Source organism: Dendropsophus ebraccatus, chromosome 13 (assembly GCF_027789765.1).
Source record: "Dendropsophus ebraccatus isolate aDenEbr1 chromosome 13, aDenEbr1.pat, whole genome shotgun sequence".
Taxonomy (NCBI): Eukaryota; Metazoa; Chordata; class Amphibia; order Anura; family Hylidae; genus Dendropsophus; species Dendropsophus ebraccatus.
In genome coordinates, this window is record NC_091466.1 from 23,345,624 (window position 1) to 23,368,177 (window position 22,554).

General features: G+C 41.2%; 2 protein-coding genes across 2 annotated transcripts; one reads left to right on the plus strand and one right to left on the minus strand.

Annotated features, from left to right (window-relative positions):
* The first annotated feature begins 6,392 nt into the window (after nucleotides 1–6,392).
* On the plus strand, nucleotides 6,393–7,331 carry LOC138770518 (olfactory receptor 12D1-like). Its single transcript, XM_069949622.1, has one exon. The coding sequence runs from the start codon at nucleotides 6,393–6,395 to the stop codon at nucleotides 7,329–7,331; it is 939 nt and encodes a 312-aa protein (XP_069805723.1).
* An 8,510-nt stretch (nucleotides 7,332–15,841) lies between these two features.
* Nucleotides 15,842–16,786, minus strand: LOC138770519 (olfactory receptor 12D1-like). The gene has a single exon (XM_069949623.1). The coding sequence runs from the start codon at nucleotides 16,784–16,786 to the stop codon at nucleotides 15,842–15,844; it is 945 nt and encodes a 314-aa protein (XP_069805724.1).
* Nucleotides 16,787–22,554: the final 5,768 nt, after the last annotated feature.

The following is a 22,554-nucleotide window of genomic DNA, read 5'->3' on the forward strand; positions in this document are numbered from 1 at the left end:
GTACTGTGATAAAGACCATTGTAATAATTAGCTTATTATTTTTCAAAGTCACAAATGCCATCTGGCTTCTCCATTGGGAGCCTGCGTCTTCGAGGGACTGCAGTACGGTCACCAGAGAATCCTATTAATCCTATTAATTGTCTTACCAGGATATATAAATCCCTCTGTATTACAGTATCTTTGGAGACTGCATCTGTGTTCAGTAATAGAGGTCCCTCCTGTTGTTGTCTTTTCATGTCACATGATTTCTGTCATTGTCTTAAGTATGATATTAAAGATCATCTGGATCTGGAGACATGGAACATGTACAATAAGATAAATTTAGATGGAGATACTTCTCAGTACAGCCAGTTCTTACAGGTACAGTACAGGAACATTCTGGTCTTTATTTGAGTTCTGGTAGCGGCATCATAGGGGCACCTACATTCATGCTTATCATAGTACCACTTACATACTTGCTTATCATAGGGAAACTTACATACTTGCTTATCATAGGGACACCTACATGTATGCTTATCATAGGGACACTTACATGCATGCTTATCATAGGGAAACATAAATGTATGCTTATTTAGGGACACTTACATACATGCTTATTAGAGATGAGCGAATAGTGAAATATTTGTTAATTCGAAATTTGATTTGAATAGCTCCTGATATTCGTATATTCGAACAAATATTGAATCCCATTATAGTCTATAGGAGAAAAATACTTGGGACCTGGAAATCAATATTCGACCACTAGGAGGTCATCAAGTGCACAATGACACCTCAGGAAATGATGCCAACACCTCTGGAATGCATATAGGACAGCAGGGGAAGCATGCCTGGCTGCATCTTACACTAGTGATGAGCAAACATCCACATTTTCCCAAGTGTACGTCAAAGATTCACAAACAAATTATGAAGGTAAAGTAGAAGCATACGCTTTGGTCTAGCAGTACTCACTTGCGTACGTATTAGGTCAGGTGCAGTGTAAAATAGTATTATCCCGCAATCACAGTATACAGCCGTATACCGGATTTTTAATAGTTTTTTTAAATAATAGAATTAAAGGGCTGGTCAACGCCTTTACAGGACGCAAACTGTGCAAATCAGTAGTAGCAAGATAACAGCTATTATCCCACACTCACAGTATACAGCCGTATACACTATTAGTAAATGTCGGAACACACTGCCTGTCTCACAAAAGCTTCTAAATCTCTGGTTTTATAGGTTTAGCCCTAACAAGGGCTTTTGGGGGTCCCTTCCTACCTAACTTCTCCTAAAAGCTTTCTATCCCTGGTGAACAGTCTGTCCCTCTCTAGCTCCAACCAGCAAGTGACAGGAATCTGAAATCCCTATTCTTTTATTCAGGAGGTGACATACTGTATGTTACCTCCTGAATAAAAGAATAGGGATTTCAGATTCCTGTCACTTGCTGGTTGGAGCTAGAGAGGGACAGACTCTCCCTATGATAGGCATTAGTGATGAGCGAATACTATACTGTAGTTTAGCCAGCCAATCACAGTTAGAGGGTTTTTTTTTTAAGTCCTGCCTATTCCTAGTGCCTGTCCCTCCCCCTGCATGTTTATTGGCTGGAAAAAAAGCGCCAGGGGATGTGGGAGGGAGAATCGAATTCTTACTGCATTGGCGTTCGAATATTCGAACGCATTACATATTCGAACGCATCGATCGAATAGTATTCGCTCATCACTAATGCCTATCAAAGGGACACTTGCATGCTTATCATAGGGTACCTTACATACATGATTATCATAGGGACACCTACATGTATGCTTTTCATAGGGACACTTACATTCATGCTTATCATAGGGACACTTACATGCATGCTTATCATAGGGACACTTACATACATGCTTATCATAGGGACACTTACATACATGCTTATCATAGGGTACCTTACATACATGCTTATCATAGGGACACTTACATTCATGCTTATCATAGGGACACTTACATTCATGCTTATCATAGGGACACTTACATACATGCTTATCATAGGGTACCTTACATACATGCTTATCATAGGGACACCTACATGTATGCTTATCATAGGGTACCTTACATACATGCTTATCATAGGGACACTTACATGTATGCTTATTATAGGGTACCTTACATACATGCTTATTATAGGGACACTTACATGCATGCTTATCATAGGGTGCCTTACATACATGCTTATCATAGGGTACCTTACATACATGCTTATTATAGGGACACTTACATACATGCTTATCATAGGGTACCTTACATACATGCTTATCATAGGGTACCTTACATACATGCTTATCATAGGGTACCTTACATACATGCTTATCATAGGGTACCTTACATACATGCTTACATGGAGCATTGTTATTTTCAGTTGCATTACTGCTATGTTTAGTATTCTTACTAATTTGAGGTACAAATTTTCATTAAATTGTGTGAACCAACCTGTCATGCCAAGCAACCTTTCTCAGGTGGTTTCTTACACTAAACAGTGTACCTGTACAAGAGACTTACGTTTCTCTTGAGGTCTACAACATGAACCAAGCATACTGCAGGTAGGCACCGGCTTTATTCAATACTAATTTTAAATGCACCTGCCATCATGGTGAGACATGCCAAAAGTTTTGATTTGGTTTGAGTCTGAGTGTTCAACCCCATACCGATCGTGAGAGCGAGCCGGGAGAGGACCACTCTGCGTCAGAGCGTTCGGCCCCATAGACTTACATTAGGAGACCGACTGATCAGACCTGGACCGATCTCTATGGCACATGAAAAGTTTTTCATGATGAAAGGTACATTTTAAACCGGTCAGAGATAAAGCCAAAGATGAAGACAATCACCACCCAACATGTACAGTGCAGAAAACCAAGCACCAGCTTATAACTTAAGTTGAGACTATCAATGTTTCACAAATTAGACTAGGTTTGAATTTCATAAAAAAAAATGTAAACTGTTATGTTCTGTTTCAAATACATTTCATCCCTGCTTCTGTACATTGGGTTCCCTGGTGGTAAATGGTAGCTTCTGCTCACTGCATTGGCTATGCTGGCTGTTCCTGGTAAATCCCAGGGCAACCAGGGCACTTATGGATCCAGATTGGGGATCCCATCTTGACAGCTTAATTCATCCAATTAGGATCTCTATATTTAATTATCGTACACATGGCAGCAATGCAATGCAAAAAGTGTATTATGTTTGTATATATCACCGTTTGCACCCCAAACACAGTAGCTTTGTACATGCCCATTTACTATCTGTGTTGCTAACATTGGAGGAACTAAAATTGTCGTTTGCAGTATACATATATGACTTATATGCAAAATAGATGCATTAGGTGCATTAAAGGGATACTCCAGCGGAAATCAACTGGTTTCAGAAAGTTGTATAGGTTTGTAATTTACTTCTATTTTAAAATCTCCAGTCTTTCAGTACTTATCAGCTGATGTATGTCCTACAGGAAGTGGTGTATTCTTTCCAGTTTGACACAGTGCCCTCTTCTGCCACCTCTGTCTGTGGCAGGAACTGTCCAGATTAGCAGAGGTTTTCTAAGGAGATTTGCTGCTGCTCTAGACAGTTCCTGACATGGACATAGGTGGCCACAGAGAGCACTGTATCAGACTGGAGAGAATACACCACTTCCTGCAGGACATACAGCAGCTGATAAGTGATGCAAGACTGGGGATTTTGAAACCAGTTGATTTAAAAGAAAAAGATTTTCTTGAGAGAACCCCTTTAAAAAAGTATTCATACCTCTCAAACTTTGATACATTTTTTAGGCTGAATTAGAATTTTAGGCTACAATTGTTGGCCATCATTCATTACAACATACAGTACAATAGCTCAAGCTCAGTCAGATTGGATGGAGACATCTGTGAACAGCAATTTTCAAGACTTGCAACAGCTTCTCAATGGGATTTAAGTCTGGACTTTGGCTGGGCCATCTAACACATGGATAGGCTTTCCTGTAAACCATGCCTTTATAGCTCTAGCTGCATGTTTAGTGTGATTGTCCTGCTGGGAGGTGAGCCTCTGTCCTAGTCTAAGGGGCCTATTCCACAGAGCGATAATCGGCCGAATCGGAGTGATAATCGGCTGAATCGACCCAATTAGGCTGATTATTGCTCCGTTGAATAGAGAGAACGATCAGCCGATGATCGTGTCATCGGCTGATCGTTCATTTAGGTTCAGACCTAAAATCATTGTTCGCCACCAGCGCATCGCTACGGTGGAATAGCGGTACGCGGCGGCGACCGACGATTTTAGCAGCATCATACATTACCTGTCTGGACTGCAGGCCTTCTCCTTCTCCCGGGGTCCCGCGCGCAGCAGCTTCGGTGCGGGGCTGTCTGAACTGACAGACCGCTCAGCCAATCACTGGCCACGGCGGTCCCGGCCAGTGATTGGCTGAGCGATCTGTCAGTTCAGACAGCCCCGCTCCGAAGCTGCTGCGCGCGGAACCCCGGGAGAAGGAGAAGACCTGCAGCCCGGACAGGTAATGTATGGTGCAAGGGCTGCAAGGACATCGGTAAGGATGTGCCTGCAGCCCTCGCTTAACTATCATCAGGGCCATGGAATAGGCCCAGTAAACGAGCGCCAATCTAGCAAATCAGCGCTCGTTTACATTGTTGATCAGGCCCCCATCGGCCCGTGGAATAGGACCCTATAGGACAGCTTCTAAAAGGTTTTCCTCTAGGATTGCTTTGTATTTAGCTCCATCCACCTTCCCATTAACTCTGACCAGCTTCCCTGTCCCTGCTGAAGAAAAGCCTTCCCCAGCATGATGCTGCCCCACCATGTTTCACAGTGGGCATGGTGTGTTCAGGGGGATGTGCAGTGTTACTTTTCCACCACATGTAGCATTTAGGCCACAAAGTTTTTCTTTGGACTGACCAGGACACCATCTTCTACATGTTTGCTGTGCCCCATATATAACTTGCTGCAATTTACAAATGGGACCTTTTATGGCTTGTTTTCAGAAATAGCTTTCTTCTGGCCCCTCTTCCATAAAGGCAGATTTGTACTGTACATAACTAATAGTTTTCCTGTATACAGATTCCTTAACCTTGGCTGCTTCTCTAGTCAGTGTTCTCCTCGCTTGGGCTGTCAGTGGATGGTTTGCAGTTGTGCAATACTCCTTCCATTCTCAGATGATGGATTGAACAGTTCTCCAGAAGATGTTATGAGCTTTGGATATTCTTTTATAACCTATGCCGGCTTTACACTTCTCCATAACTTTCTAACTGATTTGCCTGGTGTGTTTTTCTTGAAGCTGCTTGATCACTAGTCTTCTCTAACAAACCTCTGAGTAGAGGAAGTTCGTAAAAAGTTCGTAAAGATAGTAGCAGTATAATTTAATACACACATTTTAAAAAAAGCCTATACTTACCTGTCTGCACTCCCCGGTGTTCTCAGTGAGTCTCTGGTGTCCCCTGACAGCTTCTTTTGTGTATTTAAATGTACCACAGCATGTTTTTGTTCCAATGTTGCTGTTGGAAATGAATACCAACAACATTGGATTAAAAACACGCTAAGATAGGTAAATATACATAAAAGAAGCTGGCGGAGTATAGAGCAATCAGCTTACAGAGGGATTGTGTCTATGCTAGCATATAGAAAAGCTAGCATACAGAAAAGTAACTGTATGCAACTGCCTAAATTTCTAAAATAATAGAATCTGGTAAACAGTAGGTGGTCTATCCGTGCTTTTATGGCCAATATTATTCTTGCCAAAAGTAACTGCTAATTAACCATACAACATATGCAGTAAATTTAAAGTTGCCAGACAGGAAGTCCGGGCTGTACGAGGATTAAGCAGTTACATAGAGTTAGTTTTCTGTGTGCATGCTTTGCAAAGACCCCCTGTATGCCATTTTTTTTCCTCCCCCGCCAGCTTCTTTTGTGTATATTTCTCAGCATTTTTTTGTTCCAATGTAGCTGTTATAAATGAAAAACAGCAACAATGGGATGGAAACATGTTGTTTTAGTGAGGTTTGTTTAAGGTTCTCGTTGGGCTACCACGAATTTTGCAACAAAGTTTGCTGAACCTGCTGAACCTGCTGAACTTTTGTGAAGTTTGCTCATTTCTACCTCTTAGGCCACACAGAATAGCTGTAGTTATACTGAGAAGACATGACTAGATATATAGCATACAAATTAGGTGACTGTTGGCCAATTGTTTCTAAAACTGGAGAAATACAGAATTTGTGTGGGTTATTAGAATGTAATTATCATATGTATTTATTTAGATGACAATGTGTTTATATTTTTGCCTGAGCCGTTGACATATACTATATTGCATATATTTGAAATATTTTTTTTCTTTATTTTTTCAATTTTTTAGCAACATTCTTTTAGTTAAATATACCTGTTTGTTGTGTCTGTTTAGTTTTTTCACTATGGAGCTAAGGGCAGGATGGAATGGAACATCAATAAATACGTTCATCCTGACTGGAATAACCGACCTACCTTGGCTTCAAAAGCCCCTTTTTATTATAGTGCTCTTCTTTTATATTCTTGATGTACTGGGAAACCTCATTATTGTGTACATCGTAATTCGGGATTCTTCTCTTCATTACCCAATGTACTTCCTACTGGCCAACCTTTCCTTTGTGGATATTTGTTTTTCCTCTATCACGGTTCCCAAGATGATGGTTGGCTTCTTCATGGAGAACACTATCACTCTTCAAGGATGTGTTGCTCAAATGTACTTTTTTCACTTTTTGGGGTGTACAGAAGGCCTGCTGCTGGCATCCATGGGCTATGATAGATATATTGCCATCTGTTATCCACTACGATACAGAAAAATAATGCGAAAAAGTGTGTGTATTCTGTTGGTGTTGGCTTCTTGGATCATTGGTCTTTCCACCTCTCTTGTTCACGCAATAATGACATCATATCTCCCTTTCTGTGACTCAAACAAGATCAAACACTTTTTCTGCGACGTGAAACCAGTGATTAAATTGGCCTGTGTAGACACCCACCTCAATGAGGCCCTTCTGACTAATGTACTTGGTTTTCTAAGCACCAGTACCTTTGTCCTTACTACAGTATCTTATGTCTATATAATCTTTAAACTTATGAAAATCCGTTCATCAAAAGGGAGATCCAAAGCCTTCTCAACCTGTTCCTCTCACCTGACAGTAGTCATCCTGTTTTATGGTACAGCTATGTGCACCTATCTAGGGCCTTCCTCCGAGAACTCCATAGAAAAAGACAGGATAGCTGCTGTATTGTTCACGGTTATCACTCCAGCAATAAATCCAATAATATATACTTTAAGAAATCAGGAGGTTAAGAAATCAATGAAAAAGCTAATAAAAAATACATATTTGTAAAGAATTATTTAACGTACCCTGCGTAAAATGATGCTCTAGATAATAGACTCACTGACCTCATGTATAAGTAAAAGTGTGCTACCAAATGTACTTTGTAATGACATTCTACATTTTACCATAAAGTACACTCCAAAAAAAAAAAAAAACTAAAACTGAAAAAGAAAACGACAATTTCTCAAATTTCTCAATTATTGCTCAGCTCAGGGTGATAACAGTGATACACAACTTTATATAGTTTTAGTTATGTTTTACTACGTTGAAGAACATTGAAATTTACAAAAATATTTCCATATTCTGACCCCTATAACGTTTTCATTTTTATGTCTACAGGGCTCTATTTTTTTTTTTTTTACCATTTTATAGATGAAACTTTTTGATCGTTTTGATGACATGGTATATGACCAAAAAAATCTTTTCTTTACAGCATTCACAGGAACAATAACATTATATTTCAATAGTTCAGGCAATTCCATATTCCAATTATTTTACATTTCTTATATAGACAATGGAAAAAAACAGGGTATTAGAATTTTTATAATGGGAGAGTTTTTTAAAATTATATTTTTATTTTTTGTACACTTGTAAGGTGCCAGTTAAGGGAACTTTAGGGAATTATTAGATTGCTAATACTGTTGCTCCATTAGCATTGTATGGATCAGTTAGCTAGGTCCTTTGCTAGCAGAGCCTGGCTGAGCCTGACTCTATTAGCAGAAACAATTTAGCAGAGAGAGATCAGTTCCCCACAAAAACGTTGCAGTGGACCCCTAATGTGCATGGAGTAGGCTCAGCCCCTGAGCCACCATTGTTTTCTAGAAACAGTACTGCTCTTGTTTATGAGTTGTGTGCGGTTTTGCACCTCAGCATCAACAGTTCAACCATAGAAATGACCTGGATTCCTGAATATACTGTATCACCAAAAATGTCACAATTATAGACAAATGCAATCTAACTAAACAAAAAAGTGGGGTTGAGCAAACTTTAAGCATATTCCGGTTTGGACAAACCCGAGTGTACTCGAAGTTTGCTCAACTCCACTAATACCACAAACAATTGTACTACTCAATTTCTTTTTCCTCTTTTTTTTTCTTGAGAACACAGAGTACATCCACAATGTAAGGAAAAAAAATAAATAAACATAAATGTTAATAACTTAGCTGTATAGCTGTGTAAGCAGTGAAACTATCCATGTATTTTACTTTTCTGAAGCAGCAATCGCCTAAAAAAAAAATGGTTTCTCACGACACTCTAAAGTGTCAAAGAGGCGTGGTCGGGGCAGTGAAGCAGAGTCAAGTGCTTCTGCAACACCTCTATGACACTTCAGAGCAGTAATTAAAATTTATTTTAATATATAAAGTAGATTGCAGTATCAACCAACTACAAAAAGGTATGTGTAATGTCACTTTTCTAACTGACAAATACTTTGTAAAACAAACTTCCAGAAGACCTTAAAAGACATGGGGGGTGGGGGGGGGGGCATTTATTAAGACCAATGTACTTGTAGATTGTATAGATCAGGCATGTCAAACTGGGACAATTTTTTCCCCAGCATCAGTATTTTAGGCCCACCAAGGAAATTAGTTGATTTCCTTAAAGCAAATCTGTGCCCACAATCTAAAACCTCCCCAAAAAAACGCCTTTATCGTCGGATAGCTGCTTTTCATTCAAAATTTGTCCTGGGGTCCATTCGGCAGGTAATGCAGTTATTGTCCTAAATAAAAACTTTTAAACTTGCAGCCCTGTGTCAAATTGCCGTGGCCTAGATTGTCTGTGCCCTGGGCATTCCTAATGATGGAGAGGGTGGGGAGGAGGGGCGGAGAGGCGTCGCAGGCCTAGGGCACAGACACTCTAGGCCACGACAATTTGACACAGGGCTGCAAGTTTAAAAGTTGTTTTTTGGGACAATAACTGCATCACCTGCTGAACGGGTTTGGGGGGTAGATTGTGGGTACAAATTTGTTTTAAGCTGGCCCACAGTACGCTGCAGCACCGTTGGGAGAATTAACTATTTGTGAAGCAACTTTTGGGGGAATTAACCTACTGTTAATTCCCCTTATGGTGTGGGGAAAATAATGGAGTAACTTCTGCATGGGAGCAACAATTGTTTGGGCAGTATTAGGGGATTCTATTAAGGGAACTAATACCTCATTACCATTTTTGGCACTATGGAGCTTTTATATAGGTGGGTAGGAGGTGCTATAAAAGTGCAGTGCCTAAGGTCAACTATAGATATGGCATGGTGGGGGGAGGGCAAGCTCTGTGAATAGGCTGGGACTCAAAGTATACCTAAAACCCCCACTGGCGTCCACGTCAGTGCTGTACGTACCGCTGGATGCTTCCTGCCATTGAGGCACCAGCATATTAGGCCGTAGCCCAGCCATCCCATAGAGCAGTCGTATGTATGTCATGGGCGGTACATGCAGCAGTGATGTGGGCGCTTCCCTCCTTAAACTTTCATTCACCTTTCAGTCTACCTTCCTATCCTATAGTGCCATAGCAATTTATGATATCATAGTTCACAGTGTAGGGAGAAGCATGGTACTCCAGGACAGTGCCAGGAATCCTGCTTGCACGCTTCAATAAATATCAAGGTCCAAGTTTTTTTTTTTTTTTAGCCCACTGTGTATTTAAGTTTGACACCCCTGGTGTAGATAGTGTAATGTAGATTTAGGCCTGCTAGCAGGTGTAAATCATAGTAAATCAGGCGTGGGAGGAGGCCACCTTGCTGCCATGGGGAAGGTAAGAATCTGTACCTTCTCCGTGGTATATGTGAAGGGTGCAAGAATGATAAAAGTCAGATCCATGACGAAAGGCCATTAAATATCTTGGTTACGCCAGAGAAATACAATTGTTTTTAAATCCCCAGTAGCAGTAGCAAAGGTGGCAGCAGAGAACACTGCGTCAGACAGGAAATAATATACCACTTCCAAGACATACAGCAGCTAATAAGTACTTGAGATTTTTAAATAGATGTAATTTACAAATTTATATAACTTTCTGACTTGTTTTAAAAACAATTTTAATTCTCCAGAGTACCCCTTTATTTCTCGGTTAGATAAATTATTTGCAAATGGAGAAATTTCAGGACTAGTTCTACTGTCCCAAAAGATAAGATCAGACTACTCTGACCGTTAGAAAGTTCTATAAACCATCTGTGTTCAGTAAAAAAACACTGAACATGAATGTTTTTCTTTGGAAGACACCATGGTGGAACCTTCTGTAGTCCAAATTACACTTTAGCCAGTCACCTAAGACCATAAAGCTTGTGAGAAAATGTTCTATGGATGATGAGACAAAAGTGAAACTTTTAGCACAATTGTACAATATTGTGCAACCCAGAACACCAACACCAAAGCCTTTTCCGAACTGTTACACATGGTGAAGGGACCATTATGGTCTGGGGACACATTGCTACACAAAGTCCTATACCGTATTTTTCGGACTATAAGGCGCACCGGAATATAAGGCGCACCTTCAATTTTAGCCTGCTAAGCCATCTAGGTTCATATATAAGGCGCACCAGACTATAAGGCGCACCGGACTATAAGGCGCACCGCATCTAGTTTGAACAAACGAAAAACGATCATACGAACAAAAAAAAAAATTATGGCAATAATGTGCATCTGATGCTGATTCTCTTTAAATGAAACAAAACTCAGACCGTAAATCATACCGTACTTTATTTAACATTTTAACACTAACTGACAACTTGTTTAGTTGTAACTGTAAATCAGTACACTTGCGGTATATTCTCAATTCATTCCTCCACTACAAATCCATCAAATTCTTCATCTTCAGTGTCGGAGTTTAACAGTTGGGCGATTTCGGCATCAAGCATTCTCTGGTCCCCCTCATCATCATCATCATCATCATCTGAGTCGGTCTCGTTGCTGCTTAGCTCTTCAGTGATGATTCTAGCCTTCCTGAAAGCTCGGGTGACACTGGAGACTGATACCTTCTCCCAGGCATCCACGATCCATTTGCACATAGTAGCATAAGTTGCCCGGCGTTGCCTCCCTGTGTTGGTGAATGTGTGGTCACCTTCTGTCATCCAATGCTCCCATGCAGCTTGCAATTTAACTTTAAATGACCTATTAATGCCGATATCTAGCGGCTGGAGCTCTTTGGTTAATCCACCTGGAATGACGGCAAGCTCCGAGTTAGTTTTCTTCACTTGGGCTTTGACAGCATCGGTCACATGGGCGCGCATGGAGTCACAGACCAATAGGGATGGGGATTTGTGAAAAAAGCCATCCGGTCTCTTGACGTAGACCTCCTTTAGCCACTCACTCATCTTCTCCTCGTCCATCCAGCCCTTTGGGTTAGCCTTGACGATGACACCAGCAGGAAGCTTTTCTTTTGGCAAAGTCTTCCTCTTGAAAATGACCATGGGTGGTAACTTCTGGCCATTAGCCTGACAGGCGAGGACTACAGTGAAAGAAGACTTCTCGTGTCCTGTGGTACGTATAGATACTGTACTGGTCCCTGTTCTCTCAACAGTACGTTGTACAGGGATGTCGAAAGTGAGGGGTACCTCATCCATGTTAGTGATGTGTTCTGGTTGAATATTCTTTTCATTTATTTTGGTTTTGCAGTAGGTACGGAACATGGCCAGCTTCTCTTCATAATCCTTTGGCAGTTGCTGGCAGACAGTTGTTCTGGCGCGGATGGAGAGATTACGCCTTTTCATAAAACGAAAGCACCATGAAGGACCTCCTTGAAAGTCCTTGATCTCCATGTCGCGTGCTAACGCTGTGGCTTTGAGTCGGATAGAGACAGTGGAGACACTTCTCCCTGCAGTTCTCTGTTCGATAACCCACTGTTCTACTTTATCCTCCAAATGTGGCCATCTTGCATTGTGTCCTCTGAAACTCAGTGTGCTCTTCTTTACCTGGCGTAGGGCATCTTTTTGTTTCCTCCAGTTACGTACCATAGATTCATTAATATTAAATTCCCTTGCAGCTGCTCTATTTCCATGCTCTGCTGCATAGCTTATTGCTTTAAGCTTAAAATCAGCATTATAAGCATGTCTTTTAACAGGAGGCATTTTTGGGGTCTGCTGTAAGTCACCTGTCACCTGTCACAGTACTTACTGAAGCTCCTTATGTCACAGTACTGAGGAACCTAACTATGGTGGCCCTAATGCACCATGCAGGATAGGCAGAATTCTGCCAGCGAATCCCGTTGTCAGAATTCTGCATGAAGCATTGTGGCCACCATAGTTAGGGGCCTCAGAGCAGGGAGAGCGGGACAGCGGGAGAGAGGGGGCGTGGTTTAGCCACTGAGGAGAGCGGCTGTGTCCTGGCCGAGCTCCCGCTTCGAACGGCGGCTGTACTGCACAGCAAGGCTTTATTTTACTCTAAACCCTTCATTGATCCAGGCGAGCGGCGGAGGAAGGTGCACAGAGGAAGCTGGAAGCCTCTCTCCCCTCTGCCCGGTCAAAGCAACATGGCGCCGGAGTCCCTGCGGCTCCCCCTCCCTCCTGCTCATATGCCGGCGGCGGAGCGGTGTGACAGACTGCTCCGTCACACACAGCATCAGCGGGGACACGCAGGGAGCCCATGGCAGCCCGTACTCTTCCCTCATCTGACTGGTAACAGAGTGCCTGACAGAACAGCCTGCCTGCAAATACCGTCTCCCCCGGACCCTTGCCGAGCTTACCGCAGAGCCGCAGCATTAGGCCCCGTTCCCACTGAGGAAAGGTAGCGGAATTCCGTGACGGAATTGTCCGCTGCGGAATTCCGCTACCTTTCCTCAGTGAGAACGGGGCCTTAGTTTCCCTCTGCCTCCACTCGGGCTCCCCCTCCCCTTCGGAATGCAGACACCTCAGCACAGCAGCGCTCAGTTCCGTCTGGAGAGAGCGGGACAGCACAGGAGTTCAGGTGAGGGAGCGCTGCGCTGTGCTGTGTCTATCTGTGCCATGGAGGCCGGAGCTGTTCCGGTCCACATATAAGGCGCACCGGACTATAAGGCGCACTTACAATTTCTTAGAAAATCATAGTATTTTAAGTGCGCCTTATAGTCCGAAAAATACGGTATACTGTGTCCTGTGATCATAAACGTAACAATAATTTAAAGGTTTTTCAAAAGATTTCAGAATAGAATGTAACAGCAGGGGCCCATGATCTCAAGTTAAAGAGATTCAAAAATACAATGACTCAAAAAACATTAGTAAACCAACGAAAGAATGGATGAATCCATGTTTTTTCTGATTCAGATATAATGAGCCCTTCCTGTATGACAACCAATCATAAGGGTGCTTGGCAGCAGTTCCTGAGCAATGTGCTAAGTGTTTTGCCATGAATTTGGTGCCATCAATAGTTGTATTGTTCTGCATTATGCAAAAGTTAAAATATTCACAGCCAATATTTTTTATTCACCCATGCCATTTATTATGCAAATATAACAAAGAATATGTTAGCAGGCTCTAAGAGATTTAAAGGGGTTATCCACCTAAGAGCTGAGTATTTTGAGCCATCTCCTGTCTTTCTAGCTGCTGCCATTCCTGAGTTACACGTTTTTCTAAAGACCAATCTATATTCAAGATAGGAAACTACATTTCCCATAATGCATCTCCCTGATTGGTCTATTTGCATACTCGCCCCCTTAGCTTTCTTTCCTGCCCACTGCTGACATTACTATTGCACAGTAAACACAGCACTGTTTTTTTCCCACTGATTTTGCATCACATCACCCCAATATGTATTCCATACTAGCCGATGATGTAGCAGAGCTGACGCACGCATGGTGTAGCTATGTGCTGGATAACGGGCATCTGTTTACGAAGGGGGAGAGGTGTAGTGTAGGTTTAGATCTCTGCTTGCTGACTGTCAATGAAAACATTCTAGTTCCATCCAGACTGTAATAACATCTATAACACTTACTATATGCAGAGCTGTGACACAAAGACAGATGCACTACATATGCCTGCATTCACTGACAGCAAGCAGAAATAGAGCTATAACTTTTCATATTACAGAAACTTGGGCTCATGGACACATGTAAGTCTATGGAAGCAGCACAGGTGCATAAAGATGATGCCAAAAAAAACAGGAAAAAGGTGCAAGATAGGTTATACATGTACAGTATATTAGACATAGGGTGGTATTGGGAGGGGGGGATTGTTTAGAATATTGTTTTCGTTTCCCGGATAACCCCTTTAATACCATATTGTTCATTATAAAAAGTTTCCATTTTTCTATGTGAATAGTGTCTTGGAGGCAGGGCTTATCATTCCCTGGGCCCTAGCACCGCTACGCCTCACCGTGTTGTATGCAAAGTGTATGACGCTAATTATGCAAGAAGCAGGCATACAGCACAGTTTGGCGTAGCGGTGCTAGGCCCTGGGAATAATAGGCCCTGCTTTTTTGATGCTGTTCAAAGGTGGAAAGGTGGAAATAAAAGCACAGATACAGGCATCAAAGGCATGTCCTGAAAGTTTTTATTGTTATCTAGTGGTACCACCAGCTTGGTAGGCAGTGAGTCAGGGGGTGACAGATTAAGTTTAAATAGTATACTAAATTTGCGCCTTATTTCTTGCTCTCAGCATCCAAGTCAAACCCTCACTGTTTCACAATTTTTAATAAGATTGTATTTTTATTGGTTTAATGTCAGACACATATGTATGTATTTATTTTACAACTTGATGTATGGTGCAGTGCCTTCCACTTCAGGGTCACGTGATCCCCAGCACGATTACATTCATAGGTGTATATAGATATACATAGGTCAGAGTATCCACTGTTTCAATGTCTGATGAGCAGAGCTGCAGATTCTTCGAAATATTTTGCAGTTTCAATAACTAAAAGTGCTCTTTTACTCATTGTCCTGGTTAGTAGGACTATTGACTGTGTAGCATAATCCACTGCTGTCATCATCCTGTCTGCACAAGCAGCACTCTTAAGGTCCAACTTTTTAGAAAGAGGGTAGTAAGTAGCCCCAACCCATAGTTTCTACCATTGTTATGACCATCAGAAACCACAGTATCTTGGGGAGAAACAAGGCTTTCTTGGTTGTTGTGCCCCTAAGCACCCTATATGCATTAAAAATTGCATCATTCCTCTGATCGGTCACTGATCAATAAAAAACTTTTGACATATCAAAAGATTTTATTTATTTATATTTTGAGACAAGTACACTTTGTTCTTATTCTGACCGACCAAATATGATAATGGACAAAAATTTGAATTTTTTGGAATGTTTCTGTAAATTACAATGTAAACTTCTGATGTAGAATCTAGGTGATCAACTCCTGAGATTGGGGGGGGGGGGGGGGCGCTAGTACCTCTAAGTTCCATCATTCGACCAATTTATATAAGGTTCTGTTTAGTTCTAAAGGCGGCGGGGGGGGGGGGGGGTACTCTATGAATTACAGATGGTATTTAAACACCCATTTTATTAACAAAAGTATAAATCCTTTGATGAGTTAAACTGCCAATTTAGCCGTTTCTTTATCATTTGATCAAAAATATCCAGTTCCGTGGAATTCTTTAGGGTATTATTTATAAAATGCATCAATGGAATTTTGCATGACGTTTCCGAGCCAATATCCTTTGAAGAGATTTCTTTACTTCTTTGTTTCTCAGTGTGTAAATGAGAGGATTTACTGCTGGAGTAATAACTGTGACCAATATGGCGCTCATCCTGTCTTGTTCTAATGAGTCCTGTGTAGTCGGACCCAGATACATACATAGTGCCGTGCCGATATACAAGAAAACAACAGTGATGTGAGATGTACAGGTGGAGAAGGCTTTCCGTCTATCATGTCTGGATGGAATCTTCAGAAGATGGCTTCCTATGTACATATAGGACACAATGATCAATGAAAATGTACTGACAGCTACTAAAGCAAAAATACCTGACACTAGAAGTTCCGTCTGCTCAGTACTTGTACAGGCCAGCTTGATAACAGGTTTTATATCACAATAGAAATGTCTGACTTGCTTTCTGTTACAATAAGGCAACCTGAACGTTATAATTGTTTGTGATAAAGAATATAGAAATCCAATGAGCCAAGAAATGGAAGCCAACTGGATGCAAGAGGCTCTTCCCATAAGGATGTGATATCTCAGAGGGTTACAAATAGCAACATATCTATCATAAGACATCGACGTCAGAAGAAGGGCCTCAGTGCTTCCCTGGAAGTGGAAAAAATGGAGTTGTGCTATACAACCAAAAACGGATATCCTCTTGTCACCTATGAGAAGGCCAGATAGCATCTTGGGTACAGTGATGGTTGAGTAGAAAATGTCCAGGAACGAGAGATTACCCAAGAAGAAGTACATTGGCTTATAAAGAGACTGGTCAATAATAATAATAAGAACAATACAAAGATTTCCTGATAAATTAAACAGATAAAACATTAGAAAAAACACAAAAAGGAAGATCTGAAGCTCTGGTATATCTGTGATACCCAGAAGGATAAAACCTTCTACATAGGTTACATTGTTTATTTCCATGTTCCTACAGTCGGGCTCCTATCACATCTCTAATGTCAGCTGATAAGGTTTAACAGTATTAAATCGCAAACATTGATCTCTAGTAGAAACATATTAGGGTTAGATTGTAACGTATTTATAAGTTATAGAAGGCTCTTTGGTTATTATCAGTTATCAATGTCCTTAGGGAAGATTGTACAATATAGATTCTGTATATGAAGAATTAGCATTTTAGTGGGTTTCATTCATGTTACAGAGATAAAAAAATAAAAATCGTGTTTCTTTAAGCAATTAAAATTGCCAAAGTTTTTTTTTGATGATGTATTAAAAATGATAACTCCATAGACAAGTATTATTGTGGAAAAAAGCAAGTTATTCAACCATCAAACCTAATTTTATTACACGCTCACACACATCTACCTTCTTGCATCAAAAGTTTTTGTTCTTGACGTATAAGTTAACAAAAGACTGGAGTCTTATAGAGTTCACAAGGTTATAAACTCTTGTAAAAGGGAAGGATTGGAGAATACCAGGAATTATACTGAGATTGCCATCAAAGCCAAAAGTATATTTCCTAAAAGTATAAATAGGTCCGTATAGTAATTGCTTGAGGCAGGAAATGTGTCACACCGGGCAATTATCTATGAGCATTTCCCTAAAATAGCCGAAATCTCAGCACGTTGTTCTTCTTCCAAATGTATCAGAAGATTTCTAATCATTTATATAACAGATGAATAAATCACCAGAGAATAAATTAACCCATAACAAGGTCCCTAAAGCAGTAAAGTCTAAGGCCACAAATATTGGTAATTAAAACAGTGATGAGTCTATAGAGGGAGACAATACTGAGGCTATTAGAGGAGGAATTCTGAGAAAAATATTAGTGCAACAGATATGATATTTTTATTGGTAATGATATATGAAACTCAAATAATACGTTGCTGATTTTATCTAAGATATATATATATATATATATATATATATATATATATATATATATAAACAAAACACAACAATCACTAAACTCAGGGAGAACAGTGAAAAATTCCAATGGAGTACTCATTTACGAGTCTCCATTGATTGTCCCATACAAAATTTAAATATGCAAAAAAGGGGTCCGTGGAGCCTCAGTTACGAGTCTCAAAACACGGGAATAGCCAGATATCCCTCTCTCCAGAGAAGGAAGCCCATTGCCAAGGGGTGCCTCCTAGTGGGGAGAGCACCAAACCACCCTGATACGTAGTCCCTCAGGTCCTCACTCTGTTGCGAGCTTTAGGACCTAAATAGGGAAACACCAGGGTGGCCCCTGTGAGTCAAAGTCTAACTCTGTGGCGAGTATAACGACATAAGACAAGGGTTACCAAGGCTAGGCATCCATCCACAGACTGCAGTTTCGGGGTATTTGCCCCTCATCAGTGTGGAGCAGGATTCTGGCTACTGGGGCAATGATAAACAGACCAACAAAACACAACAATCACTGAACTCAGGGAGAACAGTGAAAAATTCCAATGGAGTACTCATTTACGAGTCTCCATTGATTGTCCCATACAAAATTTAAATATGCAAAAAAGGGGTCCGTGGAGCCTCAGTTACGAGTCTCAAATCACGGGAATAGCCAGATATCCCTCTCTGCAGAGAAGGAAGCCCATTGCCAAGGGGTGCCTTCTAGTGGGGAGAGCACCAAACCACCCTGATACGTAGTCCCTCAGGTCCTCACTCTGTTGCGAGCTTTAAGACCTAAATAGGGAAACACCAGGGTGGCCCCTGTGAGTCAAAGTCTAACTCTGTGGCGAGTATAACGACATAAGACAAGGGTGGTTTGGTGCTCTCCCCACTAGGAGGCACCCCTTGGCAATGGGCTTCCTTCTCTGGAGAGAGGGATATCTGGCTATTCCCGTGTTTTGAGACTCGTAACTGAGGCTCCACGGACCCCTTTTTTGCATATATATATATATATATATATATATATATATATATAAATCACTGATTGATAGAAAACATTAAAATCTTTAATCTTTATTAATTTATCTTCTTAAAATAATAAACATGTAAACACACGTGATATACTCTGCTAACTCATTACAAACCGGCCACCATCCTAATCTAACTAATTGTCCCGGCCTTTGTGTAAACAACGCACCATGTAAACTTAATTCATAAATTGCAACAGTCTCTTGGTCTTGTAGCCGCTTTTTTGTATATATGCACTATCCCCGTAGTCTTTGCATGTGCTCCATAGTGCAAAACAAGCTGGTAAACAATAGACCTCTTTATAAACTTTCAAATATATCTGTGCAAATTTTTACTTTCCTTTTGTTGATACAGTCATTCGAACAACTGTATCAACAAAAGAAAAGTAAAAATTTGCACAGATATATTTGAAAGTTTATAAAGAGGTCTATTGTTTACCAGCTTGTTTTGCACTATGGAGCACATGCAAAGACTACGGGGATAGTGCATATATACAAAAAAGTCCAAGAGACTGTTGCAATTTATGAATTAAGTTTACATGGTGCGTTGTTTACACAAAGGCCGGGACAATTAGTTAGATTAGGATGGTGGCCGGTTTGTAATGAGTTAGCAGAGTATATCACGTGTGTTTACATGTTTATTATTTTAAGAAGATAAATTAATAAAGATTAAAGATTTTAATGTTTTCTATCAATCAGTGATTTATAAAATAACTAGAAAACCAACAATAAATATAAATTCATTGTATATATATATATATATATATATATATATATATATACAGTATATATATATATATATATATATATATATAAAATGTACCCGGCGCTGCCCGGGTATAAAGTGTCAGTGTGTTAATTAGATTTGTTCTAAGGTGCCAGGAGGCCAAGCTAAAGGTATTGTTTCATCTGAGTTAATCAGTGGAATTAGTGTATACCTGTAGTGCATAGTTGGAGGGGTTCTGTATACCCACAATGTATAGTTTTTAGGGGTCTCGCATATCTGTAGTGCATAGTTGGGGGGGCTGTATACCTATAGTGTATAATTGGGGGGGTCCTGTATACCTGTAGTGTGTAGTTGAGGGGGGGGCTGTATACCTGTAGTGTATAGTTGAGGCAGGTACTGTATACCTGCAGTGTACAGTTGGTGAAGGTCCTGTATACCTGTACTGTATAGTTCGGGGGTCCTGTATACCTGTAGTATATAGTTGGTGCTGTATACCTGTAATGTATAGTTGGTGGAGGTCTTGTATACCTGTAGTTTATAGTTTGAGGGTCCTGGATACCTGTAGTGTATAATTGGTGGAGGTCTTGTATACCTGTAGTATATAGTTCGGGGGTCCTGTATACCTGTAGTGAATAGTTTGAGGGTCCTGTATAACTATAGTATAGAGTTGGTGGAGGTCCTGTATACCTGTAGTGTATAGTTTGGGGTCCTATATATCTGTAGTATATAGCTGGTGGAGTTCCTGTATACCTGTAGTATATAGCTTTGGGGTCCTGTATACTTGTAGTATAGAGTTGGTGAAGGTGCTGTATACCTGTATTATAGAGTTGGTGTAGGTCCTGTATACCTGTAGTGTATAGTTTTGAGGTCCTGTATACCTGTAGTGTATAGTTTGGGGTCCTATATACCTGTAGTTTATAGTTGGTGGAGTTCCTGTATACCTGTAGTGTATAGTTTTGGGGTCCTGTATACCTGTAGTGTATAGTTGGTGGAGGTCCTGTATACCTGACGTATATAGTTGGTGGAGGTGCTGTATACCTGTATTATAGAGTTGGTGTAGGTCCTGTATACCTGTAGTGTATAGTTTTGAGGTCCTGTATACCTGTAGTGTATAGTTGGTGGAGGTCCTGTATACCTGACGTATATAGTTGGTGGAGGTGCTGTATACCTGTATTATAGAGTTGGTGTAGGTCCTGTATACCTGTAGTGTATAGTTTTGAGGTCCTGTATACCTGTAGTGTATAGTTTGGGGTCCTATATACCTGTAGTTTATAGTTGGTGGAGTTCCTGTATACCTGTAGTGTATAGTTTTGGGGTCCTGTATACCTGTAGTGTATAGTTGGTGGAGGTCCTGTATACCTGACGTATATAGTTGGTGGAGGTGCTGTATACCTGTATTATAGAGTTGGTATAGGTCCTGTATACCTGTAGTGTATAGTTTTGAGGTCCTGTATACCTGTAGTGTATAGTTTGGGGTCCTATATACCTGTAGTTTATAGTTGGTGGAGGTCCCGTGCACCTGTAGTGTATAATTTTGGGGTCCTGTATACCTGTAGTGTCCTGTATACCTGCAGGGTTGTATTTACCCGTATGGCAGTGTTATTCAGTCACAGTGTGTCGGTATTGGTCATGTCTGGTATGGCGGTGTTATCCAGTCACAGTATGGCGGTATTGGTCAGGTCTGGTGTGGAAGTGTTATCCAGTCACAGTATGGCGGTATTGGTCAGGTCTGGTGTGGCGGTGTTATCCAGTCACGGTATGGTGGTATTGGTCAGGTCTGGTATAGCGGTGTTATCCAGTCACAGTATGGCAGTATTGGTCAGGTCTGATATGATGGTGTTATACAGTCACAGTATGGCGGTATTGGTCAGGTCTGGTGTGGCGGTGTTACCCAGTCACAGTTTGCCGGTATTGGTCAGGTCTGGTATGGCAGTGTTATCCAGTCAAAGTATGGGGGTATTGGTCAGGTCTGGTATGACAGTGTTATCCAGCACAGTATGGCGGTATTGGTCAGGTCTGGTATGGCAGTGTTATCCAGTCACAGTATGGCGGTATTGGTCAGGTCTGATATGACAATGTTATCCAGCACAGTATAGCGGTATTCGTCAGGTCTGGTGTGGCGGTGTTATCCATTCACAGTATGGCGGTATTGGTCATGTCTGGTATGGCGGTGTTATCCAGTCACAGTATGGCGGTATTGGTTAGGTCTGGTATGACGTGTTATGCAGTCACAGTATGGCGGTATTGGTCAGGTCTGGTGTGGCGGTGTTATCCAGTCACGGCATGGTCGTATTGGTCAGGTCTGGTATAGCAGTGTTATCCAGTCACAGTATGGCAGTATTGGTCAGGTCTGATATGATGGTGTTATCCAGTCACAGTGTGGTGGTATTGGTCAGGTCTGGTGTGGCGGTGTTACCCAGTCACAGTTTGCCGGTATTGGTCAGGTCTGGTATGGCAGTGTTATCCAGTCACAGTATTGCGGTATTGGTCAGGTCTGGTATGACAGTGTTATCCAGTCACAGTATAGCGGTATTGGTCAGGTCTGGTATGACAGTGTTATCCAGTCACAGTATGGTGGTATTGGTCAGGTCTCGTGTGGCAGTGTTATCCAGTCACAGTATGGCGGTATTGGTCAGGTCTGGTGTGGCAGTGTTACCCAGTCACCGTTTGGTATACCTGTAGTGCCCTGTATATACATGTACTGTATAGATGGAGTAGGGGGCCCTGTATATACATGTACTGTATAGATGGAGTAGGGGGTCCTGTATATACATGTACTGTATAGATGGAATAGGGGGTCCTGTATATACATGTAATGTATAGTTGGAGTAGGGGGTCCTGTATATACATGTACTGTATAGATGGAGTAGGGGGTCCTGTATATACATGTACTGTATAGATGGAGTAGGGGGTCCTGTATATACATGTACTGTATAGATGGAGTAGGGGGTCCTGTATATACATGTACTGTATAGATGGAGTAGGGGGCCCTGTATATACATGTACTGTATAGATGGAGTAGGGGGTCCTGTATACATGTACTGTATAGATGGAGTAGGGGGCCCTGTATATACATGTCCTGTATAGATGGA